Raw genomic sequence first — 27,497 nt, 5'->3', positions numbered from 1 at the left:
ATCCAGTGGCACCCAGCCGCACCATCCCCACCATTGCCCCACTGCCCCACCGACGAGCCAATTAATGCGGCCATAGCCGCAAGTGTTTTTCATTAGTTGGAATCCGCACGCGGAGATCAGCGCAATATTTAAATGAAACAATTACGGCGAGGACAGGCGGCACTTGTTGAGCAACCGCCCACCCGTCCACTTTTATTCACAGGCAATTTGAGGTCCGTTCGGCTGCAGCTCTTCATTTAAACAAACGGGCGGCGAAGGACAGCCGCCCAATCCGGCATATCAATCATACGCCGCGTGGGCTTACAGGAACGTCTTCAGCAGCGTGATATATGAGCCGGCTGTTCTGAGTATCTGCAGTGGCCAGGGGATCGAAGTGGCAGCGGAACCGAAAACGGAAACGGAAACAGAAACAGAAACATAAACATTTATTATCATAATCAACGCATCGCATGCCATTCCATACAGATCCGAATGCTGGCAGTGCGGGCGTAAAAAACGGCACCGCAATTGTTTTTGCCCGCTGCGAACGCCGCAATATCATTAAAATCACTTTCCTAGTCCTCGCATCGCATTTGTACCACTCAATGTCGTACAGCACGTCCGCCACAGCAGCGCTCTGTGGAAGGAGAAGCAAGTGGTCGGTGGGTTGGGTTGTGGCACGGAATCTGGACCAGAATCGGGTGGACGGATGCTGGGTGGTGGGGGTGGGTGCACATTCCCACTTCCACTTTGTTGTGTAATTAAAATTTTATCGCAAGTGCAATTTGTGAATGGCACATCATTTTTTATGTGGCCGCCTGGCTGCTTAATGCCTAATGCTGAATGCTTAGCGTCGAATGGAAATTACGCGAGTGGTGAAAAATACACATAATATTCTTAAAAGCAGGAAAGAACAAGATGGCAATGGGGGAGTAATGCGAAATTTATAGAATTTAATAAATATTCATAAGGTGTGTGAAAGAGTGCGTTACGGAAAAACTAAATTATTCGATTAGGTAAGTAATAGATGCCATGCACGGCAGTGACAACTCCTTCGCAAGAGTATCTAAAGCCGAATGAATGATGAAAATGTGAATGGCGGAGTCCAGCAAAATGGAAAGTGGGTGAGCTGGGGAGCTGGGGAGTTGGGGAGTGGTCAGGAGCCGTACTCACACTCTCGCTGACGTGGTTGCCGCCGAAGCAGTAGAGGAATAGCTGCGTTAGGGCCGCGATGATATAGCAGATGTAGGTTAAGCCGCTCAGCGAGGACGTGTTCTGCGGAGACGGAAGACGGAGAATTGGAGGGGGAAGGTGAAAAGTAGGGGCGATGCGGGGCTGGGAGCGTCATTAATTGGAGCGAAATTGCTGGTGGTGAAAGACTGCAGGGTATTATCTAATATATATATATGTATATGCCATATTATGTGGCGCGTGCGGGCTTGAAGTAGTTGCGAAAATGGAAAACATCAGAGAAATGCACTTTGGCAAATGGTCTGCAGTCTGATTGCTTTTCCTCTCGCTTTTCCATTTTCCACTCGCCTGACATTCCCACTGTGGCATTGAAAAAGAATTATGCATCTTATGCATGTCGTCGAGCGCCTAAAACTGTGACAATGCTCGATTTTATAAGTGCCCCACGGGATTGGCCAACAGTAAATTGCATTTCCGCCCTTTCTGAATTAATTTTCCTTCTTTTTCGGAATGAGCTTGAAGGTCGCAAACTTCAGGCTTACATGGCTTACATATCCTTTTTCCTACTATTTCTATTAAGCTTGACAATCAGCATGTACTTGCGTTATAAAATTGATCACAAAAATAGCTTCAGAAAAGAAGAAACTTTTGGTATTCATAAGTCCGTTATCAAGCACGTGTCAAAACTCTGTCTTATAGGTTTTCCCACCCTCTTGCCGCAGCAGACTTAAAAAGTGATAATAGATCGCTGGTCGCAGGATCCCCGAGCGATAAACAAGTTTCGAATGGATTACTCAACACCACTTTGGGCCGAAAAAGAAGCGGCAGAAGGGCTAAGAAATTGCTGGCAGCATTTATCCCATTGGGGCCAGAAGCCAGGAGCCAGCAGCCAGGATCCAGGAGCCTTTCCCGTACATTTCCACCATTTCCACTCCGCTCGCCAGTTGCAGCAAACAGCTTATGGGTCTCCGGTGTCCGGGACACCGGAAAACGTGCGAAAGTCGCATTAAAAACTTTTTCGGGAGCGGTAACAATTCATGCGCTTATAAATTGCCACCGGAGAGTCGCAGCCGCAGCCACAAAGCAAACAAACAAATCGGGGAAAAGCGAATCAGTACGGAGCGGCTGGAAAAGCCAGGCAAAAACAGCAAACAGTGAAGCAGGGAAAACAGGGAAAAACTTTTAAAAGAGCCGCCGAATGCAGGCGATGCGAAAATCCAGTGGCGCAACAAACTGGCAAAATGTTGAAGGGGTCAGCATGGGATTACAAAGTTAAGCGATTGCCAGGCCCGATTGCTAATTGCAAACTAAGTGGATGCGGTTGAGCCCAAGGATACCCCTGCCAGGAACGCCTCTGGAAAAGGACTCACCAACATGATGTCCAGGATGGTCGAGCAAAGGACGAAGGCGGCGAAGAGGAAATGCATTAAAACGATAACGGTGAACTGGCGTGTTAGGTCCGTGCAGAAATCGATAATCGCATTGTGCCGCTCGACAACTTGGACCAGTCTGTGCCGCACCTCGGCGTTCGTCTCCTCCGTGAACACATCCACTGAATCTGCAAGGGAACGGGGCAAGGAAAGTCAACGGGCGATGGGGAAGCCATTGTCATCGTGCCGCCGCAGGAGAGGCAGACCCACCGTCATGCAAATCGGCAAATATCCTGCGAATGTCCTGCTGCACCAGCCGGAAAGCTCCGCAGATGTAGAGGCACGAGCAGACGAAGAATCCGTCCACGAAGCTGAAGGCGAATACGGTGCAGGCACCGGAAGCGGTCAGGAGCACGTAGGTGAGCGGATAGAGTCCTGGCTGCACGGCAAACGAGGGCAGTCTGTTCAAAAGGAGCTGCGATTAATGGCGAATGGCGGATGGCGTATCTTAAGTGCTTCTGGCGGGGGCAATTGGAATCATTACTTATGTATCACCCGCCATCAACCAAATTGGTTGAGGAACTTTGCATCTTAACGGATGCGCGGTGCATGCGTAAGTAGGAGCTTCAAAAGTAGCACAAAATAATTTTCGATTGGGATTGAGCCACAAAATCAGCTGTTACTAGCCCATATAAAAGACATAACTCACATGATGTTAAAGGGCAGCTCAATTTCACCTGGCAGCTGCATAATCCTGCGGTACAGACCCATAATCAGCGGTTGCAAGTTGAAGGCGGCATTAGTTGCCGTGCCGGAACTGAGCAGCAACAGGCTGAGCCTGTTGGCCGTGATGGCCAGTCCGACCAGCATGCTCTGGGCCTCCTGCCGCCGCGATTGCCACAACATGACCCTCATGCGCTGCACCAGCTCCGCCCACCGGCGATTGGAGCGGAAGAAGACCCACAGCTTCAGAACGCAGACCGCCTTGGTGGTTCCGGGGCAGAAGGCCTCCAGCGCCACCACCAGGTTGTCGAAGTGGACACAGCCGTAGGACACCTCGCCCACCGCGCCCAGCAGCACCGCGGCGAAGGAGAACACGAAGAGCAGGTGGGCGTGCCAAGGACGACCACCGCCACCGTTCTTGCTCCTCTGCGGCCAGAGGCCCACAATGCGGCCGCAGATGCGGGGAATCCGGTAAAAGTGGCCGGCAATGGCAGGCTGCCCGCTGTCAGTCATTCCGGGATGAACTCAAGTGGATACTATCGATGGTGCTGCCGCAACTCGAGTGGTCAGCTGCTCCCGGCGAGTGTCAGACGCCATGTTGGCCTCCGCTTTTATAGGCACTCGATGGCACTAGTGGCGGGTTGGGCGCCATAATTTGGGCACTGCGAAAAAGAAGTAAAATGATTTACTGTAAAAAAGCTGTTACCTCAGAACCAAAATATATAAATCTTTCTCGCAACATGGCCTTAAATTCCTGCATATTTATGCAAATAATGAGCAGCAGATATTGCACCTCCTTAACTTACAAGTGCACACTGTGCACTGGGGAACTTTCCGTGGGTTGTGTAACAAGTACGTATTAGTTTTGACTTACAACTTAAAACTAATTTCAGTGCAGCGTTGGCAAGTTGTGCCTTTGGCAAAGTTTTAATTGTTTTTATGCTTACGTCTGCGCTTACACATCCTGCCGCCCACTCCGCGCACTCCACCCATCAGTCAAGGTCCTTCCACCCCACCTGAGTTCGCCTCCGCCCGTCCCGCTCTAATTATACAGGACTCAGTTACAGTTGGAATATATTCCACTCGGTGCAAACAACGGCCATTGTTTGACATTCAATATTTTGTGTGTGTTGCACAACAAACGACACAAAGGCAGGAAGGCAGGAGGGCAGGAAGGCAGGGAATACAAATTTAATTAATTGTTATGCGGCAAAACTTTCAATTTCTTCGGCTACCTTCACTTCCGCTCCTTTGTGTCTTGTGTTGTTTTTAATTGGGCTTTCGGGTGGGGAAACTCCTCCATTTGCCTAAAAGTTGTTAATTGAGGGTTCTTGGCCGAAATGAAAAGCAATCGGAGCACGAATAGAGTTTGACTAAAAATGTTTATCAGCTCAGAAAATCAATTTACATCGTAGGGAAAAATGGAAATTCCACATCAATCGAATTTCGCAAGCAATCTACTGCTTTTAGTTGAATTTGGAAGGCTATATTTTTCGTATGCTCCATAAGCCGACTAGGAGGAGACTTTCCATTTGCATGGCCAAGTGAATCTGGCAATACAGTCAGTGCCAATAGTTAACAGACGGGGCCAGACCAACCAATTAAAAGCCCACAAACCCAGCAGAGCACACACACTCGGCCATTTGATAGATGGGCAATAATTGCATTTTATTTGGGGCCACAACGAATAATATTTGACTGGCGCAGTGGCCGGCAATGCAGTTGAGCTATTTCATTGAGGTCGTTCCATTAACTTGCAGCTCTCGTTACGGATTTGACTTGCCCAGTGTTTCAGAGTCCCCATTCCCGCTCCCGCTCCCACTCCCACTCCCAATCCCATATCCATCCATCAGCTGGCGGGCAAACATGGGGCCCATGCCTAAGCCAAATCCGGAGCTAATCCTGTTACAGCAACTGTATCAACGCCTAGCACTATCATCGATGGCCAGTAAGTAGGCCGTGCCACGCCCCCGCACAGCCTGCGCCCCCTTTGGTGCAGTTTATTTTGCCGGTCTGTGTGACATATATAAACACGGAGCTGCTGCTTCCCGGGCTACGGCTATAGCCATGGCTATGACTATGGCTCCACCTGCATCAGCATATTCAATGTGCGGTCCACACGGCGTATGCGCAACTCGGTGCCGCATAAGCGCACGTCAAGTGTTTGCCTGCGGCCACCTCGACCTCGTCCTCCCCCATCCGTGCATCCGTGCATCCGACCATTCGACCATCCCACCATCCGTCCATCCGTCCTTCTGGCTATCAGTGCTTCCCCACAGCACTTCCTCTGAAGTACACTTGCTGCCCCTGGCAGTGCGATTTGCGTTCAAGTGACCATAAAGCATTGCCTCAATGTTTGGGTCATATCTGCCACTGCACCTCGAGAAATATTATTTGATTTTCATAATGTATTGGGCGCATAAAAAGGGCCGTCTATACTCACAAATCCAAATAGCTGCATATATACACCAGTAAATCCCATCAATTCTGCAACAGATTTTGTTATTGAGTCTATAAGGTTTAGGTATTTTTCCGAGTGATCGAGCACGGAACCCCGTTCCGTCCATTCAAGCGATTATGTAATATGCAAATTGAAAGATTAAGCGGTAGGCATAAAGACAGAACGGAGCGAGGAGCGACCTGCTCCTTTGAAGGATATTCGCCTGCCACCCACTTGCTCGGGGAGAGATTTAACAAATTGATTTGCGTACCTGTGCTTTGGATTCGGGGTGGCTGGGCTTAGCCCCTTTCGATAAGCCCCTTTTAGTGGGGATCACCGCCCAGCGGCAGTGACGTCAGAGGGGGGAGGGCTACCAGAGGGGGGCCGGGCCAGCCCCTTCGGTGTTTCGAGCCCTGTTTTCCTGGCCCTTGTTGGCTGTCACTCCGGCGGACTTGGCCTTTTATTAGCCGGGCGTATAGAAATGCTAGCTTCATTTATAGCCACGACGAGTACACCAATTTTCCATTAAAATTTCACCCCGACTGCTGCTTGAGCGCGCGTATGTGTGTGTGTGACAATTGCATTTGCGCATTTCCATTTCCGTTTCCGCTCTGCCGTCGTCAGGCGGCAGGCGTTTTCTTTTGCGATCTGCTTTTGGCAGCCACGGCAGCGGCGCATGGCGAACGGCAAGCGGCCTTGGCCGCACCCACCCGCTCCACCCCCTCACCCAGCCATAAATTGCCAGCCGCATCCATTCATATCTTGAGCTGGCTACTGGCTCGCCATGCATCATCGTCAGCGGCATCAGCGCCGCCTTGAATTATGCGCCAATAAATTTGTTTGCTAAAAACTCCACCTAAATCGGATTTCCCCATGCGGCATTTAAGTATATATATTTAATTATTTTGCGTGAAAACTCGATAATATTATGTCTGCAATCCCCTGCCGCAGTAGTCCTCATTACCTGTGCATTCGCCTGCGAGCATCAAATTAGCAAGTGGCGTTCGACTGCCGAGCGGCAACAGTGCGTATGATTAACACTAAATGCGTTCCCTGTCAAAGTGCATAATTTGCATTGCCAGTGCAATTTCGTTGCATCGAAATGGAAAAAACGGGGAGTGTTCGAGCCGCCCGTCACATAATTTAGCTTATTTTGGCAATTAGCTGGAAAATTGACGCTTGAAAATCAGAGTTCATTTGCTGGCGAGGGTGGATATGAAAACGTTTTCAAAATAACTATTTCAACAAGATCTTAATTTTCCTCAGGGATATTTTAGTAAATCACCCAATATCAAAACGTGATATTCGCAAGCTGTTTTTCAGCGAGGGTGGGCCGATGACTAATGGAAACTCGTTAGTTCTCAAAGAGCCCACTAATTAGCTGCCTTATCCGCCGACAATTTTATACTCTGCTCTCAATAACCACAATAATAACCTTGCCAATCTATTTTCCATATCAATCTGTCCTTTAGTGGGCCATAAACAATTGGCTGTAAAAGTGAAAGATTTTATGCTCTTGTCACATGATAAACTGCGCTGAAATTATGTTTATTAAACATTGAAAAATGCATCGCAAATCTTCTATGCATAAGTGACACTTACTACCCGCCGGGTGCTTTTTATGGGGCAACGTAATTCAGGGGCAACTTGGGGGAAGGAGCAGAGGGCACGGGGCGCGGGGCACGGGGCACAGGGCATCTGCATCTGGGTGAAAACTACTAAAGCAACCCACGTGAAAGTTATAACTTGGCATTAAATGCGCAAAACCGAGCGTGGATATCGTGGATACACGGATCCCTAGCTCACACACACACAAACACACACGCAGCTGTATCTGTGGCAATAAAATGCAGTTGAGTGCCAGGAAGGGGGCGCGTGTGCGGTCGGTGGGCGTGGCTGGGTGGCAGGCAGGCAGGCAGGCTGGCAGGCTGGCAGGCTGGTCCTGTGAAGATGCTGCTCCTCCAGATGGAACAGACGGGGCAAATGTGTTGCGCATTTCGGTGGCAAAAGTTGCACAAATGTGTGAAAATTGTACAACACAAACAAGCGAAAGGAAACAGGACCCCGGAGTCCTGGAGCACGGAGCCGGCAGGATCCGGAGCTGGTGGCGCAACTTGCAGGACGAGTGTAAAATGCAATTGAAAAATGCCACAGTTTTGCATAAATCAGCAGGAAAGCGCCGAAAATGGTTCACAAACAAGCGGCAACAACAGACCAGGATCCGGCTCAGCAACACAATGGGTGCTGGCTGGGAAGAGGGAGCGGGCAAGGGCGCAGGAACAGCAGGAGCAGCAGGAGCAGCAGGAGCTGGCAAACATGGCCGCAGGCAACCCGTAAACATGGCCAACATGTCGGCTCTGGCAAAGGGAAAAGTCGGCAAATGGGGGCCACGGACCGCCGCAGATATAATTTACTGATAATGCAATTGCCGTTCGAGCAAACGCACGCGCCACCTGCTGCAGCAACGTCCTGGCCATCCTGGCATCCTTGCGTCCTTGCTGCACGCCCGACTAAGCAAGCAACTTCCCAGAGCCGAAAACCGCTGAAATGCGCAGAAAAAATTGAGCAATAACAATTACACTCGCCACAACGAAACTTTAATGCACTGCCGCGGAAGTGAAATAGTCGAAACAAATTACTGCAAATGGGAGTTTAACGCAAAGCTGTGGAAGGTGCAGCAGTATGCTTTTGCTAAAGATCTAATTTACTAAAAAATATAAGCGATATGTTTAATATTTCTAGGCTCGACAAGTATTTATAGTTCCACTCGTTTTCGGAGCTCAAAATATATCAGAACAAGTATAGATTTTCCGTTGGGGTATTGTAATTCAGACAATCCTATGATCGTATAGGGCTTCAACTAGCATTGGAACCAAATGGTTTTCCGGCGCAACTGGGCTCATTACAGTAATGCTGGCTGGAAGGATGTGGCCCAGAGTTCCTACAGCCGAGCGGAAGAGCAACTGTCAAATATAGCGAACGCTGCACTAACTGCATAAATATTGCAATCGCATGACTCGACTGGATCGGCGGGATTGGGGGGATTGGCGGGATTGGGGGACGCGGACTTGGTCACGCTGCAGTTGACGTTTTTCCCTTCTCGCTCCGAGTGGCAACTAAACCGGAGGACACATAGAAAACAGTTCAGCCGGCGAGTCATCGCCATCATCCAGTGGCTACCAACGCCGCGCATACAAATTTTATTCGCTTCCTTTGGGGGATTTCCAAATTAAAGCTGCCGCACTTCAACCTGATGCACGGGGAATCCCCTTGCATCGTCCTGTTTCAATTTAAACAGCAACAATCGTTACTTTCCATTAGTGCCTGGGAGAAAAAAGAAAAAACAAAAAAAACAAAGGATGTCGAAGAAATAGTGCCTTTTGATTTTCGGCGATTCTTCCTTTGCACTGGGAAATTGGCTCGAGCGTTTTTCTCTTAAAAATCGGAGAGTGAATTTCTTTTGTTTGTTTGACAATCGAATGAGTTTGAAAGTTTCCACATGAACACAGGGAAAGTACAGTGACCTCTCGCTAAATAGAACTTCACAAGATTATTTCTTGTTTCTGGGAAGGAAAGAAAGGATTTATTTATTAATGGTGTATCTTAAGAATTGAATAGGAATTGATAAGCAACTGACAATAATTTATCACCCATTAGAAATTGCGGAAATACTGCAACGTCGATTTGATGGAGAACAGAGACCTGTATTGCTTCCAGGTAGATTGAATTAAATCCAATTTGCTTAAGTAGCACATAGAGGCAATGTAAATATAAATACCTTGAATGGAGCTCCCACTGCCGGAGCCCCACGACACTTTCCATTTGCTGGAAGTTCGCTGCTCGGCTAATTAACTCAATTGCAGCTTTTCCGGGCTCGGGCTCCGCAATTCTTCATTAGCTGGAAGTCAAAGTTTACGATATGCGATTATTTCACTCCAGCGAAGCTGTCAGTACTGGATGCGGATGCTGCTCCTTGGTGAGTGACTGGTGTGGCAGCGAGGTGGGTGAGTGTTTGTTTTATGAAGGAAAATAATGTACGATACCAGCGCCACACCATAAACCACCCACCACCCACCACCCAGTTGTCATTTTCCAGAAGCCGCACGCCTTAATTGTTCTGGCCCGACTTTTGGAGCCCAGTCTTGACGGAGCTGCCGAGCATTTTTGGCCACGCAGTTGGAGCTACATAGTACAACCTGCAACTTATGACACACGATGTGGGCCAGATAACTATTTCCAGGTCGGGCCCGGACTAAGTGCTCCATGGCATAGTCTTGGAATTTGGACCGCTCCTTCTTGCCACTGAGACCACACATTTCGCCACTCGAGGTGGAGGTGTAGCTGTATGTGCTTTTTGCCTCAGTGGCGTCGTGTTGTTATTGTTTAATTTGCGCAATATTCAGCTTGTTGTGTGTTGTTTTTGGCTGGGGAATTTGCATTCGAAATGTTGGCATTGTTTGCCCTAGGAATTCGCATTTCCATTACACTAATTCATGTATTTTATTACACTTGCCTGCTCCGCACTCTCACTCGGCTGTCGGGATTCGGAGGATTTGCAGGCGGGCTTTAAACATTTTGTTGCACTGGAATAATTTATGCAGTTCACTGTTTAATTGCACAGCTCCGTTTGCGGGTGCGGTGCGGTCATAGTTTCCAAGTTTATACTCGTGCCGGGGACTGGGCTGCCTTGCATCTCTTCCAGTTGAGTAATAAGATTATTAGTTCCACTCCGGGGCACAAACACAAACGCATTATAAATCTATCCCCAGCACACGCACACGCACACGCACACAGCCGCACAACCGGCCGCCCACCGAGCCACTCCCCCTCGTTAGGGGACGTCCTTGCTGCAGGACCTCTAAATTAATGCCAATCCACAAGTCTTCCACAACCAAGCAGCAGCCGAGCTTGGCCAGCTACTCAGCTGAGTAGAGTTGTGAAAACTAGTTCTATACCTTTTCCAAGAAAGTGCCAATCGAATGACACACCAGTTTTAATGGTTATTATTTCACAATTCCTATTATCTACGAAATTAAAGTGACTCCTTAAATATTATTTATTCCACTTGACATGGAATGCTTACAACGGTATGACAATAATGGAAACTTTAAATAACGAGACGATGGCACAAAATATACCAATAAAATGGTAAAGCAATTTTAAATATTTATGCAAATCAAAGCTAAGCTGCTTAACTTTGCAGCTATTTCCTTTGACTTAGTGTAGCCAAGCTGTCGATGACTCATTTAAATGTCAATTACACGAACTTAAATCCAGGCCAGGACATTGCCGGGACTTTCGGTTGATAAATTCAATTAAATAAATCTGTGAAATTCAGGAGAACTACTAAGCCGGGAGCTTAGACGGTGGGTTCTGTGTGCAACTTACGTAACACGCAAATATTTGCTTAAATTAACTGGGATTCAATGAGGGATGTGGCTTATGTTCGCCTAAGGGTTTTCCTCGGGCGGCTTCATGTTTAGCTGTAGAAGATTTGAATAATTATCCTGATACAGTCGCTGCAGTTGCTCCATGCGTTCGTGTAACTGCTTCTGCTCGGGATTTTCGTTCAAATGTAACTGCGTTAAGAGGCCGATATTTCTATTTCTAAAAACCACGAAGTCGGCCAAGTCTTGTAATTGCTCATTAAAGGCTTCAATGCTTTGCTTGTTACCCTCATAACAGCGTTTTAATTTTATCATGGCGAGGCTCACGAGCTCGGAAAACTCCTGAAGACGCAGACGATGCAGGTGCAGTTCATGAAAGTTCTCTTTTTGAAAATCCAGGAGTGTGGCGAAGTCCTGATTCCCATTCCGCTCCTTTACTTTATCAATGTCCTTGGAAACGGGGGATTCCGCCTTAAGAGATGCTTGGTAATTGCTTAAAGTTTCTTTCTCTATTTTTATATTTTGAAACTGCTCTTGCAGGCTCATTACATCATAAGATGTACCAGATGCCGATGTAAGTTGTTCATTTCTCTGCTTTTCACAAACAACAGGGCGCAAACACATGCCTTTTCCTTTTCGATGTTCGAGGACACCCAACAAGAAATTGAGTAATTCCAGCACATGGGCGACGGCTTGTGCACTGTTCGGCGTTTGAAGCCAACTTTTGTTCACCTTTTTGGTGTACTGCAGCTGCTGCAGTGCTTCCATCATCTGCTGCACATAGCAATCCCTGCTAAGATGCGAAAATGTTATCCCATTAAAGGGTAGGAGGCGCACTAGTTGTTTCACAAAATCCGAGATAAGCTGCCGTAACTGGTAGTCAGTCTTTTTCCGCCATTCCTTTGCAATCTTTTCTAGCTCCCGCCGCAGCAAATCGGTCCCCAGCTCAGTTTTGAAGTCCAACTTTCGCTTTGAGGTGGTCAGCTTGATTGCTTTGCTGGATTCGTGAAGCCTTTTCGGATCCTTGGGGTACGAAAATCCCATCTGAGGCACCAGCAGCCTGCTCGATGTATAGCTCGTCCTTGGTGGCTTTGTTTTTATGCGGTCAATGGAAGTTGATACCAACCGATTGGTTATATACTCTTGGCGCTCCCGTTCGAGGATCAATTTTGGGCGGATAGGCTGTGGTTCCGAGGTTGGTATGAATGCATGGCTGTCGAAGAGCGGAAATCACTTTAGGCGTTGAAATATGGGCTAGGTTTAGTATGGGGAAAGCTGCATCAAAAACCCATTTTTGTTATTTAGCAGCACTTTAATTTGAATAGGGATTATAATTACGCACATATGGCTTTCAAAATAAACAGTCAAAATAATTAAATTCAAAACATAAATAATCGACAACGCATTCTAGAGCCATTTCACTTTAGAAATATCCTTAACACACCTCTTTGAAAGTTCTTTGTTTTCCCGATTGAATTGGGGCGCCAATTTCGTGGCAGAAGCACCTCGATACTTGGACCTAAGATCCTCCAGTAGTTCCTTAGAACGTTTTGGACGAGGTTCCGTTGAGGGTACGGTTTTGTTGGTACGGCTATTGGGAATAAAAATGTGGTTGATTAGAAGTTAGGTCATCGAAATTTCACATTACCGGAGCTCTGGTGTTTTGGGTCCTTCCCGGGCTCGCTGCCTGCCTTGGGATGCCAACAATGCATTTTTTGATGGTGTTGATTGATATAGTGTTCTCTTCAGGCGTTCTGACAATTGATTTGGGCGCTCCAAGCCGATCTCGGCATCGGTAATGACTACGGAAGGTATCCGCATCTCTGGCTTTTTGGTGCTCTGGTGGTTTCGTGGGGTTAGATATCCTTTTCCGGAAGTACACCTGGCGAACTTCTGCCTTTCCAGCAGTTCCTTGGTGTGCATGGGTGAGCAGCAGCTCGGTGTTCTAGTGGAAGATGCCAAAATTAGTGTGCGAAATTACATAAACTCATTGCCAAACGCACCGCACATCTGGCGATGTAGCCATACTACTTATTTTTCGAGTTGTTTATGGTAATGCTTTTAGTTATCTTCAAGATATAACAACTTTTTAAATTTCTACAAAATCAAGCCGCCAGTGACAAGAAATGCTCAGCTGTCAATGACATAACAGCATCTGGCAACGCTGCATCAGCAGATAGAAGTGGCAGCACTGGGCGATCAACAGTGGCAGCGCCGAAAGGATCGATTAAATTATAAAACGCAACGGTTTTTTAAAACCAAAAGTGAAACCGATTCATGTTCATCCACCAGACAGCTGAAAATAAGTGGCACTCTCCAGCAATCACAAGCAGCGCCGACCGCTACCTTTATTAACTTTAAAACTGCATCCATTGAGCAAGGCGACCCGGGCGGTGAACACATAAATCATGGATGAAAGTGAAAATTGGTTGCACCTACCACGACCACGGGATCCCAGGTGGGCGTCGAAAGGTGCTGCGTCCGCCGACCCATGACCCCGCCCATTTGCGGCGTAATTACGAAACAATACACGCGTCGGAAGCGAAGCCAGCAGGATGCCAGCCAGGCATTGAGAGCCAGAGGAGCCAGGAGCCCGGGAACACGGAACATGGGGCCAGGAGCATGGGTTCATCAGCCAGGGGGCTGCAGTAGCATAGCCGCAATCCCCAGAGCTCCGTGAAGGTGTTATTTGCGGGGCTCCCGAATAAACACTATAAAAAACGTACGATAAGGTCTACGATAAGGTAGAGTAACGATGGAAATTTAAATTCAAGTGGAAAATAGTCAAGCCACCCAATTAGTTTCTCTATCGCAACTATTTAGTAGACTTTGATGAATCCACCACCAAAATCCCCTCAGTGCACCTACACCTGTATACTGTATAGTTTTCTTGTTTTGACTGCTGTGTTTTTGCAATTTAACCGCAATAAATAATGGAGCAGCTTGTTAAATTTGAGCGCACGCCCACCAGGAAGCGCTGGAAAAATTTAGGTTGGACAGTCGAGGATAACGATAGTGATGATGGTGATGATGGTGGTTATGATGGCGATGATGATGATGTTATCAGTGGCCATTTCACTGGCTGACCGAAACGAGCCTCGTTTGGTGTGGAAATGCGATTTATACATATGTGATATACATTTTAATTGCGGGGCATTATAAAGCAAGTGGCGGCCAAAAATGCGCTTAAAATAATTACATTTATTGCCGCATCGCCGATTTGGCAGCCGACTAAGCGAAATCAAACCGCAAATGTCGACACAGCACATCCGAAACGCCATCAAGTATTTTGCCTACGAAGAATTATTTCATCGGCCATGTATCACTAAATAATTTTGCATTTATTTTATATAATACAGTACACATTGCATTAAACTAAATAAAATCTATTTAATATATAATATATATTTAATATGTACTCGTACACAATCAACCCTATATACGCCGCACCTCCTCCTAATTCTCCGATTTGTCTTAGTCCGCACTTTTGTGTAGCGTAGTTAATATACGAATCGCTGCGTCGATCTCTCTTCGCTACCTTTAGTTTTGTTAACAACAATTATTGCTATTTGAATTCATTCATTATTGGTTTAAGTGTATTCCTTTGCTTGTCCTTTAAAATCCTAACGTATTTTGTTTGTTTGCGGTGTTTCAAGTTCTCACGATGTCTCCGTCGTTAGTGTGGATATACATATTTAAAATATAGTTTCTATTTAGATTTCTGTGTATGCTTGATAAACAATTGAACAGCTAAAACAGTTTGCCGGTACACCAAACTCAGTTCGTCAACAATTTGAATTCGGTCGAGTAAACTATTTACAAGTGGAGCGTATCAATATAAATTCACCAATAGTGGTTAAAAACATGCAAGCCGGGGCTCGTTGTACAATTGAACTAGAAGCAATCAGTGTGCAATCTTATGGCGAAAACGTAACATTTAGTTGCGATTGCTAAACGGTTTGATGTGGGCCAAACGGAGGGATGCCTTAAACAAACCCAAGTTCAAATGATGAATTTATTCTGGCAATGGCGGTGCTTGAGTTCTTAAAGGCTTAGCTAAACTGGTAGGTGGTTTTATTTATCGGCGTAAAACAAAGACCCAGAGAAATGTATCGGCAATTACATTTGAAGATGGTCGTAAAAATATTAACAGAAGCGAATCTTTTAAACCGAGTTTTAAATTTACAGAGCAGAGTTATGCAGTAGATAAATTATGCCTAAAAAATTATAAATATCTCTAAAATAGGCTCTCTCTCAATACATTCATACATCGTTTTCAAGTTTCGCGCACTTTTAACAAATATTACGTTTGATATCGGTAGCGAACATAGGAATAGACAGACAAAAGTGTGTGTTTGGTGTTTACAGTATACAGTAGTAATACATACGTATGTAATAATAATAATAACAGTAACTATTTAACGCAACGTGGTCGTCAAATGGAAAGGGGGTGGGGACGGTAAAGCAGGCGCTTAACTGGAATTAAACATTAATCAACAAACCGACCACAAATCGACTGCCACTCATTCCTGGCAGAAGCCCTCAGTCTCCTCGATGGCAAAGGTCAGCTTCTCCACCAGCTGATCGTAGCTCTTGTACGGCGGCAGGTCCAATCGATTGAAGCAGGTGTGCGAGCGCGGCAGCCACGTCTCCTTGCCCACCTTCTCGATGCAGAAGCGCTGTGGCCCGTTGGAGCCCATCAGCTCGGCGAATCCTCCGACCGGCACGCGACACGTGCCCGTCACAAACTGCAGCAGACGAGCTCGCTTCTCGTTATCCGTCTCGCGCACAAACTGCGGGGGCAATTACCCGGATTAGCGAATGGAAGGGCACAAAGAACAGAAAGGAAACCCACCTGCCAGAACCAGACAACTTGCTTCGAGTTGCGGTTATAATGCCTGTAGATTGTGTTGCGCTGCCAGTCCTCCACGTCCACGTCCTGCATGCCGCACAGAATAAGCTCCAGCTCGCGCTCATCAAAGTACTTGAGCCACTCCAGAGGCACCACCTCATTGAAGCCTTCCAGGAACGTCTTTGTCTGCTGCTCAATGCCACTGTAATAATAATAAGTTAATACCGAGTCAAAAATTCCCCCCAATAAAGCAAATATATTGACAGCATAATGTGACTTATCAAATAAAATGCTTACCGCGTCATCCGCCACTCTGTCATGAGCGTGATGTACTCCTCCTTGTTCTCCTCCGTAACCCGCTCCTTCTCCCCGTTCTCCTTCAACTCGTGATGGATTATCTGGCCAAGCACTTCGAAGTCCACGCTAAACCAGAGCTCCAATCCGCACTCGTCGATGTTGTTATCTTTCACCCAGATAAGCGAGTTGTAGAACTCTGGATCGATCGTCTCGATGTCCTTGATGGTCAACTTCTTGTTCAGCATGCGCTTGTAAAATGGCATTGTGAATCCACTGTAGATAAACCTTCCATGATACAGGGCCATCGCGATAAAGCGACCGATGAACTTGAAGTACTGCAGGTGATCGGGGTTCACGTACGAGGCGGGGTTTATCTGCAGGCTGTAGTTGTTCTTGTTCGCGTACTCAAACAAGCAGTACATGGGATTCAGCACCTCGTGGGAAAGCAAGAAGAACCACTCGCGAGATACTCCACCATAATCCAGTCCCTCCTCGCCACGGAATATTATATAGAGCCGCCTTCGGAGTTCGTATGCTGGCAGACGCATGATCTGGTGGTATGAATCCTCGAACAGAGTTTGTCGCGTCACCGTGATCTTGATGTGCGATGGCAAAGCGTTACTCTGGCACAAGTACCGGAACTGCGACAACTTCCAGCGAAAACTGCGCTCGTAGGCGCGTGGAACTCCGTACACTCCCTTGGCGCCCTTGGGAGCCCCTGGCCGAGGATCCTCGAAGGTGGTTCGTCTCGTATTGTGATCCACGAAGAAGCGCTCACCGGCGGCTGTATAGCGGATTTCCCAGCCGGGTGGAAGCGGACCCTCGTTGATCAGGCTCACCTCCTGGCCCTGCGTGCGTGGATCTTCCCACTGGGTGGTTCGGTTTTTGTGGTTGACAAAGTACACTCTGTTGTCCGATTGAATCTGTTCATGGTAAATTAAGAAATGCGTTGAAATAACTAGTTTTTTGAATGTGGAGAAACGGCTTTACCTTCTTCTCCCATCCATCTGGCAGTGGACCCAGTGCATCCTCGTCGTCTTGCGTCACCTGCGCTGTCACCGCCGTTGGTTGCTGCTGCTGCTGGGAGTACAGGTATCGCTGGTTACCCTGAGAGACAACGTGAGCCCGCTGACCTTGCCAGTGCTGGAAGTGCATCAAGCGCTCACTATTCGGCCGCTGCCAGGTAGTTTTTCTTGTGTTGTGGTCTACGTAGTACACTCGACCGCGCCCATCTTTTCTGATTTCCCAGCCGGGCGGCAGCGGTGTCGGTTTCTCCCAGTATGTGGATCGTGTATTGTGATCTACGTAGTATCTCCGACCATACTGGTCCAGACGGATTTCCCACCCTGCAGGCAACGGCTCATCATCCGCTGGCTGTGTCTGCAGTTGCGGATCTGTGCTTTGGCTCACAGGCAGTCCAACTCCGGGCTGTTCAATTGGTGGGCCTGCTACTCCAGGTTGTCCTACTGCTGCTCCTCCTCCTGCTGGCATATAAACAGCAGCTGGTTGTGTATTCTCCGGTAACGCTCCGTACACTTGGGTTAGAGGACGAGCTAGTGCGGGAGCTGGTGGCTGCTGGGGATACGGAGCTGTCTGCGGCACGGCCGCCCCACTTCCATTAACCATTCTCAGGGGTTGTGGTTGATTCTGGGATTGTTGCTGCTGTTCCCACACCGGAGGGGCCTGCGTAGATCTCCTTTGATCTCCACCTCCATTCGGCAGAGGAGAGCGGCTTTCTCCGCCGTTGCTATTTCCACTACTCGAGCGTAGTCGCATCCGTGCTCGTACTCCACCGTAGATCATGCAACTTCGTCCGGCGGTCGCATCACTGACCACCGACGGATTGACTGCCTGGACGGGTGGATTGCCATTCTGTTGGCCACCAACTGGCTGAATCTGCAGCTTGCTCATATCGAGTTTGAGGCCATTGAGGATGGCCACTAGCTCGCCGCTCTTCGTCTGGCGATTGTCCGACTTGCTGGTGACGAACAGGTCGATGGTCAGCTCAAGGAACTCGCACCGCCCGTTGTAATGCTGCAGAATGTGCGCCAGGTTAATGATCCGCTCCCCAAGCATGGCATCTTTACGGAAACTGGAGTGATCCAGCACTTTGAAGTGCAGCGTTGAATTGGGTGTGATCTATCGACGATAAACCAATTGGATATCACAAATAATTGGCTATTATTATTTCTTCTACTCACCAGCACTGTAAACTCCTCGTTCCACTTGGGCAAATAGCTGTTCTTTACCAGGTCCGTTTTCCGCTTGCTTTTGCTGTCAATCAAGAGCTCCACGTAGGGATTTGGCTTGAGGAAGCCATTGTTGCGCAGCGAAGCCTCCTCGACTGAAAGGATTTTAGGCCATTATTGATTGAACAGAATGTTTTACTTTCTTTTGTTTGCTCACTTGTCACGCTTAATTGATGATATCCTTGATTGCCACTCCCACTGGCCCCCGCCCCCGAGCTGGAGGTCGGCGTTGGGCTGGCGGATCCCGCTCCGTTCACCGTCTGTCCGGCTTCCATGCTGCCGGAAGCTGCACCCGCTGGCAGCCCATTTCCATCGGCCATTTAGTGGCTGAGTGTGTGAGTGGTCCTGCTGCTCCGCCTCCTCCTCCACGTTCTATTCCTCCCTCTGGGTGACCTTCACCACCTCGGGAGCTGTCGTTCTGAAAGAGAAAGCGAGTATTGAGTATGGTGGTGTCGACTATTGGTGGTTGAAAGCATCGAATGGGAAATTGCGTGTTTTGGAGCTGATAAGATAAGACCGGAACACAGTCTACATACGTAAATGGTTTATCAATACCCAAAAATATACAACGCTGTTGAACAGTAAGCTTTTATAGAGTGGTAATAACTTTCCGAAAAAAAGTATAGTGTACACTATTGTTAGAAAACAAATAATTAAATATGTACATATGTTTACTAAAAGACTGTGCAGCTAACAGGGTGATATTGGAATTGGGATTTTCTAAGCACTTTTTTGGTGTTATGCAGTTTCCCTTAGTCGCATTTAACTCGGCTACTTAAGCACCTAATCTTGAGAGGCAGATAATGCCTGACTCTATATCATTGTGAATGCGACTATCCGGAGATAAGATATGGCCTTTTTAGCTTTGTGTATTACACATATAGTGTAAGCGCCAGTATGGCAACCAAACTGTGTTTGCGAATAGGGCTTCACTTTTTTGGTGATATAAACTGCTTGAACAACAACTTACTCAACTCGCTTACTAAACAATTGGGAAAACATCAATACTCTTACAGAAAAAGTATGTTATTTATATTCTAAAACGAAACAAAATATAAATTCAAGCGAAATTATTCATGATTACTGGTTTACTGATTATTAAAATACACATTAATTTTTCTGCTTCTGCAAAATACATGCATTGCTGTGACTAAGGGACGCCAAAGTTCCAATTGATTGAAGAAAGCTTAAATTCTGAAGAAACTCCCTTGAAAAACTTTAATGATTAGTGCACTTTAATTCGTGGACTTTACACTTCTGGGAAGCACCGTATTATGGCCTATTAATTTTCTCCATAATTTGCGACTGTCACGGGTGTGTGCGTGTGTGTTTCCCTGTACTTTTTCGTACACACTCCGCGCCGATTGCTGGTCATCCATAATTTTGATAGCAAACACCCCAACACACAATAGATTGTATAATAATGTTGCCATGTGAGTCATCATCGACCGCACGAAAAAGAAAACGGCAAGTGAATTCAGTTTCAATTGTTGATAGCTAAAGCACATTGATTGTGCGTAGGAAACGATATAGCGATACACAAACCAAGAAACACATAAGGAATTTAGTTATGTACTTATGTACTGTAGTCTGGGCTGAAATCACATTGCTTCTTTGCTTTGCTTTTCAAAATGCTGATAACCACATTTTTTTCTCGCCGTGTACCGCTTGCGATTTCCCTTTTGCTGGCGTTTTCACTGCATTAATTGGCCCAGAACACGTGAGCAAGTGCAGCTCGTTTACCATTAGTGTTTACTCATCAGGTTCTGCGGCCAGATTGAAATCGATCAATGGGACACATTCCTCCGATCAATTAGCACGCACTATCCGGCTCATTTCGCTTATCATTCGAGTGCTTATCAGTGGGCCGATGAACAAAGGGAAGCTATCTGGTGGGGCAGCCGGAGCGCGAGCCAAGCGAAGTAATCAGCAACAGCTGTCAATAAGTCTAGAATGCACTTTCCACGGGCGGTCAGGGGAGGGTTGGGTGCTGAGGGGAACTTGAACTTCCTTGAATTATTATCGACCGCAGGGCTTAGTCACCCACACAGCGGCACTATATAGTACACATATATAAATATATATATATGTATATCCGTGGTCATGTAACGCACGCCAAAAAAAAGGTAACTACCTCTCCCACTCCCACTCCTTCTGTGGGTGGGCGTGTGTGTGTGAGTGCTTGTAATTGAGGCAAAGGTCGCGACTTCCGTCCCGCTCGCACTCGCTGCGCCCGCTGCTACCGCTGACAAATTCCAATGCAAGAGGCGTTCCTTTTTGTTTTTAGCAATTTCTGTGGGTTTCTCTCCTCCGTTTTCCTTTCTACCTGCGCCTTACCTTCTGCTGCTTCTTCTTCTGGCTCTGGTGCTCCTACAACTTGCGCCTGTGTGAGTGATTGTTGTCTCCTGTGTGCGGCTGCATGTGTGTGTGTGTGCGGAATTCTTAATTGAGTTTCCCGGGCCACGAAATTGATGGCTGGATTATTGCACTAGTTGGCGCTGCCGCCCTCGCTTTGGTCCACGTAATCGCGAGTAGTTGATATCGCTGCACTAATTGTTTATTTGTTATTTTGTTTCGCTTGCAAGCAGCAATTTCTAGAGCTGCAACTTTGGACGATATTTTTCGATACCACTGATGCTGCCACTCAGTGCGCGAATCGATAGGCTCAAGTAACTTCGTGAGGTTTGTACCCTCGCTAGACGAGGTTGGCGTACTCGCTATATTGCCAACTTACGTGTGCAACTAGAGCTGCCGGACGTGGCTAAAATAGAGTTACCAACCAGATTTGAAAAAGACCGCCAACGATCATTATAATCACCTAACTTTGAGTAAATAAAAGTATTCAAACAAGATGGACGTAATTTAATATTCGTTCATCAGTGCCAATAACCATACACAAAGTCACACACAAATACTGAGCTGGTACTGCTGGTCTATCCGATTTTATTTTAAATTAACTAAGTTTATTTCATTATATAAATTAGCAGGTTCATTAATATTCATTACTCAATGGCATTGCTCATTGAATTTCTTTCAATTTTATTTAATGAGGTGCTTCCCAGGTAATATAAAAGCGGGGACTCAGTGTATCGAATAACTTCGCGTTTGGCGTTAAAAGTTCTTAAATGTTGAAATTCGCAATTGCTTTGCTGTTCGGGCTTCTTGCTTTAAATTTGAATGGAACTTTAGCAGAGTCCGATCTAAATTGTCCTCTGAAGGACCCTCCTAACCAGTGCGGAGGATTCTGCCTAATTGTACTGACGCCATTGATAAATCACCTGACCATTCCCCACAATGTGTCGAATTCCAGTGATGCGAGCAAAGCTAACGAGGTCCTGGTGAGACAGTACACGATGGAACGCCAATTGTCTGCTCTTCAGGAAAAGCAAACAAGCCTTGGGGCCGCACTAGATGCCCAAGAAGGAAGACTGGATATCAACCAACAGAATTTAACTGGACGACTGTATGACTTGGAAAGCCAACTTTGGGCTTTACAGGCAACACTTCACAATGTGGAAATTAAAATTAAATACCTCGGCTTCGAGCAAATCGGCTCCAAGTACTTTTACATAGAGAAAGTATCTGAGAAGAACTGGCCCACTGCTTCAAAAACTTGTCGCAATATGGGAGGTCACCTGGCCGACATTAAGGACGAGGCAGATCTAGCCGCCATTCAAGCAAATCTCGAGAAGGACACTCATTACTGGCTGGGAATCAACGACTTGGGCAAAGAGGGCGAATTCTTGTCCATGTCCACGGGCCAGCCAGCTACCTTTTTAAAATGGGCCTCAGGGAGACCCTCTCAGTTGGACACCTCCAACTGCGTATTCCTATACAATGGGGAAATGTACGATTACCCATGCAACTATACCTTCCGGTTTATTTGCCAGACAGAGGAGGAAGTATTAGGTTAAAAGAAGTGTTTTCTATAAAAATAATAAAATCTTTGCTGATGGCGTAACACCTGTGCTCTTTTTTTCAATCCCGCAAGCCTTCATTAGCTTATCTCTATTACTTACTTTATGGTTACTAAATCTACCAGTTTCACGTTATATTGCACTTTTAGCCAAACAAACTGCGCACAAAAAGTGAAATTTCCTTGATTCTCCGATCTTTCCAGTAGCACAAAAACTATTTGTTTAAACAATTATTAGCACTCGTTTTAAATACGAGCACTGAGAGCGGAGAGGCTAAGAAAATCCATCGTATACTGTGTTGTTTGTTCGCTTTCGGACTTTTTCACACATTGTCCGAGTTTCGGAGAACGCGGCTCAAAGTGAAAATTATCAAAATTTAATGTGCCGACCGCTCTGGATCCGCAGTCATTCGTGACGCGGGCTTCGAACGGAGCAGATCGGAAGTTACGGTTACGGACTGCGCATAAGGATACGCGGAAAGGATACGCGATGAGGCAGCTGTTGGTTTACGCGTTGGTCGCGGGTTTGTTTTACTTTTCCGAAGGTAAACTCCGGCAGGAAGTGAATTGTGACAGAACTTTACATAATTAATCGATCAGTTTTGGTTTTCCTAATTTTAAAGGAAAATGTTCATAAATGTATTAACATAACTAACTAAAGAAGTTGAATCCCACTTAATGAAGTATTTATAAATATCATATGTCTTCAAATGAGAAGATACAATTGTTACAAAAATGTGGAAAACACATTCCATTGCTTTTAAAATATATTAAAATTGTAGGAAAACCAAAACATTTTATTCAAAAATTTCCGTTAAAGTCAAAGTGCTATTTTTCCCATATTAATGTGTACATAACTCCTTTCCCCATTTCTGCACTTGCTTAACCCAGGCAAACCGTGCCCTGAAAAGACACGCCCCCACAAAACCCGCTGCGACGCCTTCTACAGGTGCCGGGAACTGCCCTCCAACTCGCACGTTTGGATTCCGGTTAAATGCAACGAGGGACTGGTGTTCGAGTCCAGTTTGGGCAGCTGCGTTCTGCCTGGCGAGGATTGGGAGTGCATCACCCCGAGTGAGATGAGCTCCACGCAGTCGCCTGGAAGGCCGGACGCGGACTTACTGATAGTCAACGACATGGATGAGGCGGGTCTGCTGTTGAGGGAGTCAGCCAGCCACAAGGACGATGGCACCGTGGAAATAGTTCTGGACTCCACACTGAGCAGTGAGGAGAATGATGAGAATGAGGAGGCGGCCAAGAGCAAGGCGGTACCGGACGAGGACATCTCTTCCAGTCACAATTTCGACTCGAGCGGCGATGGGGAACTGGTGGAACTGGAGTCTCCCGCTGCTCTGAAGCCTGAGAACCGTGAGGAGGTGACTTCCAGCAGCATGGAACACAGAACGGAGGTGGAAAAGCTGAGAACGGAACTTAAGCAGGCGGCTGGTATCAGCGAAATAGCCAAGCCAGGATCTCCCATCGATCCCAGCTTGACTGCTCACCTGCAGAGATTATCCCAGCTGATTGATGGACTGCAGCAGACCTACCAGAAGACAGATAAGCCTCAGACGGAAATGCGCCCAGACCAGTTGAATGCCTTCCTGGCGCACTTTGACATAAAGAACCGGTATGAAATGATGAACCCCCTGGAACACACCTCTGCCAAGATTACCACCACCAGCAGTACCACAGAAGCACCCAGAACAACGCCAAGGCTACCGGAACCCACCTCGAATAAGACCCGCCTGCAGGAGCACCTCAGCCACCATCGCCTGGAGCCGGAGACGAAACTAATCCTCAACAATGCCGTGCCTTACTCCTCGCATGGTACCACTGGTCAGGGATATGCCAACTCCCAGATAGTGGTGAATCGCCCCGAAGGCTCTGTGATGTTCGCCCTGCCGCCCAATTATGGATTGAGCCAGGAACAGGGCTCCTATGTAAACCACCATCCCGCCCAAAGTCACGAGTACAGCGATCATGAGCCCAAGATATCGGAGGACACTTTAAAGACGGTTCTGGAACTGTCCAAGCAGATGATAGCAGCACAAAACCTGCCCAAGGTGCTGCCCAATCCGGGCTTCAATGGTGCCTACTACCAGCCCATTCTGCAGCCGCTTTTTGTGTCCCCCCAGGGCAATCCCTTCCAGCAGTACTACGGCATGCCGCCTCCCTTAAGTCCGCACTACATGCAGCACAAGAAGCACTCCTCTGGAGGCAGTTCGTCGAACAATGGCTACAGCAAGCCAAGCACCACCATTATTCACAACAATGTGATACCTGTTCACCTATCCAGCACGAGTTCGGGCGAAAAGGAGGTGCTGGACACGTATGGCAATAGTTTGGGGGTATATCCCAGCATGGATAAGCATGTGACCGCCAGCCAGGCCAGTGGCATGGAGTACATGACCACATCTCGGCCGGTTACGATCGCGACCACTGCCAGCACCTACTCCGCGCAGTACGCATCCCAGTCCCCGTTCGCCAGTGACTACACCTTGACCACCCCGCGACCCTTTGAGCAGCAACCCTCAGCCGCCACAGTGGCCACCTACTACACCCCAAGTCCGCATCTGGGTGAGCACAACGCCAATAGGGTATACCAACCCACCGAGTCGTATCCCACGATGAATATGCCCCGACCCATGGACATGTTTCCGGGGCAAATCGATGCGGACAGGGTGAGCATTCGACCCAATTCGCAGAAAATCGAAAGCATGGAGATGGACGAAGATATGATTAAGGCCAACTATCAAAGTGGCTCTGGAATTGGGATTGGGAATGGGAATGGGAACACTCTTCCTCACGTACTGACCTACAGCAGCGACATGAGCCAGCAATTAGCACCTTCGAATGACTATCTGGAGCAGAGTTATAACCACCAGCAGCCGCAGCAGCACCACCATCCATATATGCCCAGGCCCAGGCCCAGACCCACCATGAGCAGCAGTATATATAGCGACTCGGAAGGCAACATGGAGATGAGCATGTTCACCAGCAGTCCGAATCTTAATCCGTTCAAGGGCGGCAGCATGAAGTACCCAGGGAGTACTTCGGCCAACGGCCAGCTGGTAAACTTCAATGGGAACTTCATCAGCCTGGATGTCTTCCAGAAATCCATACTCCCCCTGATGACCAAGTCGCCGTCCGCCCTCAGTGAGCTGGGAAACGTGGAGGTCATCACCTGTCAGGCGGGCGTTAGGCAGCCCAATCAAACTGACTGCACGCGATATTTCGTTTGCAGCAAAAAGGATGGCAAGGTCCTGTCCTACTCCTGTCCGCCTTACACGGCCTTCAATAAGCAGACCAGGATTTGCGATGCCCCCACCTATGCACAGTGCAGCAATGTGATTCCTGCCTTCAGTGGCTACACCATAGACAACAATAGGAGGCTCCAGATGGAGGCCATCAAGATGCTGAGTGAGGCCAAGAGGAGGCAGGAGGCTGCCTTGAAGGCCCAGAGCATAGCCAGTCTGCTCCAGCAATACGGAAGCACTCAGCAGTCGCAGCCTGGCATATCCTCTAACGTGGAAAGTGATCCTGTGGACTCGTACGTAGTCAACCTGCCAGAAGTCAGTCTGGCCACCACCACCAGCAGACCCACCATCATCCAGAGCAGTAGTAACGTGAGTAGTGGTGGATCGTCGAGTACCGCAAAGAAGAGGAAGTACTACTGCAAGGAGGGCGATAAGATCCCGGACCAGACCTCCATTTCCAGCTACTTTGTGTGCTACAAGAATGCCCAGGGTCAGATGAAGGGCCACAAGATGAGCTGCTCCAAGAGCCTGCTCTTCTGCCCCAAGACCCTCATGTGCACCCTCGCCTCCAAGTGCACCGACTAAGCCGTTCCAAATTGTTGAGAATTTTTCCACATTTGCCACCTTAAGTTACTTGCATAGACGCTAAGTTATTTATTCTAGATTTAGTTGAGACCGAAACGAGAGACCTATTAAACTTCTGAAAACCCAAAAAATGTAGCTGCGTGTTTGTTTTCTTTTTTGGGAAAGTTTCTTGGCTTGTTCTAGAGCGAATAAGACCTTGCCCTTCCGGTTTCTGGGCTCCAGCTGGAAAAACTGACCTTCTTAAATGGCCCTCCGAACGTGATATATGCCATGCGGTCACTAAATCCCAGGGGCGGATTTGGGTTGAAAGGGGATATTCCTATATAGCCAATAATAGATATAAAGTATCAAAACATTGAGAAGAATAAATTGCTCTTTGAGTAGGAGAAAAAACGTATTTCTTCTTTTAGTTAGTAGTAAGAAGTGATATACTAGCCACATGCACAACCCATTAAATTAAAGGCCTTTGTAGTATTAAAACCTGTTAGAAAAGAGTCGTACAGCAAATTGCAACACTTGAATAATATAATATAAATCACACTAATGATGGATTATAAAATAAGCAACAGTTCCCACACCAAATAATTTACAACAACTTGCTTTCCTTACTCTTGAGTTGATTCCGTCCCTGTTTTTGGTCACTGACCAAGGCATCTAAAATGATTTTCACTTTTTTAATGGCTTCGTGAATATTTTACTTGTTTGTTTTTAGTGCGCTGCCCAAATGGTCATTATTACATGAAACACTTGACATTTACGCTCGTTCAGACAAGATCTAGTTTAATTATAAACGCACAAGAGTAGCATAAAAAGTGAGTGCTAATGTACCGAGTTCACAGTGGTTAAATGAGCTACAAATTTGCAAGTATTAATAAATGTGATTTACGCGAGCTTTATAAAAATAGCTTGAAAATTAAACGTTATACTTAGTTAAGTATTTAGTCAAGCGTCAAAAAAAAACGTTGCATCGGCCGGGAATCGAACCCGGGCCGCCCGCGTGGCAGGCGAGCATTCTACCACTGAACCACCGATGCTTGGAAGTTGGGTGTCGGAATGCAAATATGTGCTATGGTGATGAACTGATCATTCTTCACCCATGTTGGCTGAGTTTAAAAATAGATCTTATCTAAGTATATTTGCATTCGCTCCAACTTATCACTTAACGGCAGCAAAACTCAGGTTATCATTGCCAAAACTATTTGAATGAGATGAGTAGGGCTTAGCATTTGTATAGTAGTGAGAAAAAAGTTC

The 27,497-nt window shown here is 47.0% G+C and overlaps 5 protein-coding genes and 1 non-coding gene across 7 annotated transcripts; 2 read left to right on the top strand and 4 right to left on the bottom strand.

Annotated features, from left to right (window-relative positions):
• Positions 1-300: 300 nt before the first annotated feature.
• LOC6541936 (odorant receptor 22c) lies at positions 301-3,776 on the bottom strand. Its single transcript, XM_001968315.2, has 6 exons — positions 3,250-3,776; positions 2,811-3,001; positions 2,541-2,728; positions 1,153-1,254; positions 464-616; positions 301-351 (listed from the first exon to the last, which is right to left on the bottom strand). Exons 1-6 carry the CDS (start codon positions 3,774-3,776, stop codon positions 301-303), a joined length of 1,212 nt encoding a protein of 403 aa, XP_001968351.2.
• A 7,263-nt stretch (positions 3,777-11,039) lies between these two features.
• On the bottom strand, positions 11,040-13,069 carry LOC6542626 (kinetochore and Eb1-associated basic protein). Its single transcript, XM_026979334.1, has 3 exons — positions 12,739-13,069; positions 12,535-12,681; positions 11,040-12,303 (listed from the first exon to the last, which is right to left on the bottom strand). The coding sequence occupies exons 1-3, from the start codon at positions 13,011-13,013 to the stop codon at positions 11,154-11,156; spliced, it is 1,572 nt and encodes a 523-aa protein (XP_026835135.1). The 5' UTR covers positions 13,014-13,069; the 3' UTR covers positions 11,040-11,153.
• A 1,685-nt stretch (positions 13,070-14,754) lies between these two features.
• Positions 14,755-21,149, bottom strand: LOC6542319 (E3 ubiquitin-protein ligase Su(dx)). Of its 2 annotated transcripts, none has more exons than XM_001968313.3 (7): positions 20,826-21,149; positions 18,646-18,906; positions 18,441-18,583; positions 17,230-18,378; positions 16,240-17,162; positions 15,946-16,144; positions 14,755-15,883 (listed from the first exon to the last, which is right to left on the bottom strand). In XM_001968313.3, exons 2-7 carry the CDS (start codon positions 18,806-18,808, stop codon positions 15,614-15,616), a joined length of 2,847 nt encoding a protein of 948 aa, XP_001968349.1. In that variant the 5' UTR covers positions 18,809-18,906; positions 20,826-21,149; the 3' UTR covers positions 14,755-15,613. The 2 variants fall into 2 exon arrangements, with proteins under 2 accessions (XP_001968349.1, XP_026834521.1); XM_026978720.1 differs by lacking the exon at positions 20,826-21,149 and adding an exon at positions 20,232-20,598.
• A 464-nt stretch (positions 21,150-21,613) lies between these two features.
• LOC26527019 (accessory gland protein Acp29AB) lies at positions 21,614-22,402 on the top strand. The gene has a single exon (XM_015160103.1). The coding sequence runs from the start codon at positions 21,614-21,616 to the stop codon at positions 22,400-22,402; it is 789 nt and encodes a 262-aa protein (XP_015015589.1).
• A 400-nt stretch (positions 22,403-22,802) lies between these two features.
• On the top strand, positions 22,803-26,364 carry LOC6541966. The gene is made up of 2 exons (XM_001968312.3): positions 22,803-22,949; positions 23,296-26,364. The coding sequence occupies exons 1-2, from the start codon at positions 22,895-22,897 to the stop codon at positions 26,244-26,246; spliced, it is 3,006 nt and encodes a 1,001-aa protein (XP_001968348.2). The 5' UTR covers positions 22,803-22,894; the 3' UTR covers positions 26,247-26,364.
• An 845-nt stretch (positions 26,365-27,209) lies between these two features.
• On the bottom strand, positions 27,210-27,280 carry Trnag-gcc. The gene has a single exon. It is a non-coding gene; the product is annotated as a tRNA-Gly (tRNA).
• Positions 27,281-27,497: the final 217 nt, after the last annotated feature.

The sequence above is a fragment of the Drosophila erecta genome, unplaced genomic scaffold (genome assembly GCF_003286155.1).
Source record: "Drosophila erecta strain 14021-0224.00,06,07 unplaced genomic scaffold, DereRS2 tig00000055-arrow-pilon, whole genome shotgun sequence".
Taxonomy (NCBI): domain Eukaryota; kingdom Metazoa; phylum Arthropoda; class Insecta; order Diptera; family Drosophilidae; genus Drosophila; species Drosophila erecta.
The sequence above is the reverse complement of the archived record's forward strand: the minus strand, read 5'-3'. Positions and strand labels throughout refer to the sequence as shown.

Coding starts and splice junctions, on each gene's coding strand:
- LOC6541936 (XM_001968315.2), bottom strand. CDS start 3,776: ATGACTGACAGCGGGCAGCCTGCCATTGCCGGCCACTTTTACCGGATT. Junction 1,255..2,540: donor CCATCCTGGACATCATGTTG/GTGAGTCCTTTT, acceptor CCGTCTCCGCAG/AACACGTCCTCGCTGAGCGG. Junction 617..1,152: donor GCAACCACGTCAGCGAGAGT/GTGAGTACGGCT, acceptor CTCCTTCCACAG/AGCGCTGCTGTGGCGGACGT.
- LOC6542626 (XM_026979334.1), bottom strand. CDS start 13,013: ATGCACACCAAGGAACTGCTGGAAAGGCAGAAGTTCGCCAGGTGTACT. Junction 12,682..12,738: donor CCCAAAACACCAGAGCTCCG/GTAATGTGAAAT, acceptor TATTCCCAATAG/CCGTACCAACAAAACCGTAC. Junction 12,304..12,534: donor AACAAAGAACTTTCAAAGAG/GTGTGTTAAGGA, acceptor GCTCTTCGACAG/CCATGCATTCATACCAACCT.
- LOC6542319 (XM_001968313.3), bottom strand. CDS start 18,808: ATGGCCGATGGAAATGGGCTGCCAGCGGGTGCAGCTTCCGGCAGCATG. Junction 18,584..18,645: donor TCATCAATTAAGCGTGACAA/GTGAGCAAACAA, acceptor AAATCCTTTCAG/TCGAGGAGGCTTCGCTGCGC. Junction 15,884..15,945: donor AAGTTGTCTGGTTCTGGCAG/GTGGGTTTCCTT, acceptor TTGCCCCCGCAG/TTTGTGCGCGAGACGGATAA.
- LOC26527019 (XM_015160103.1), top strand. CDS start 21,614: ATGTTGAAATTCGCAATTGCTTTGCTGTTCGGGCTTCTTGCTTTAAAT.
- LOC6541966 (XM_001968312.3), top strand. CDS start 22,895: ATGAGGCAGCTGTTGGTTTACGCGTTGGTCGCGGGTTTGTTTTACTTT. Junction 22,950..23,295: donor TTTGTTTTACTTTTCCGAAG/GTAAACTCCGGC, acceptor TGCTTAACCCAG/GCAAACCGTGCCCTGAAAAG.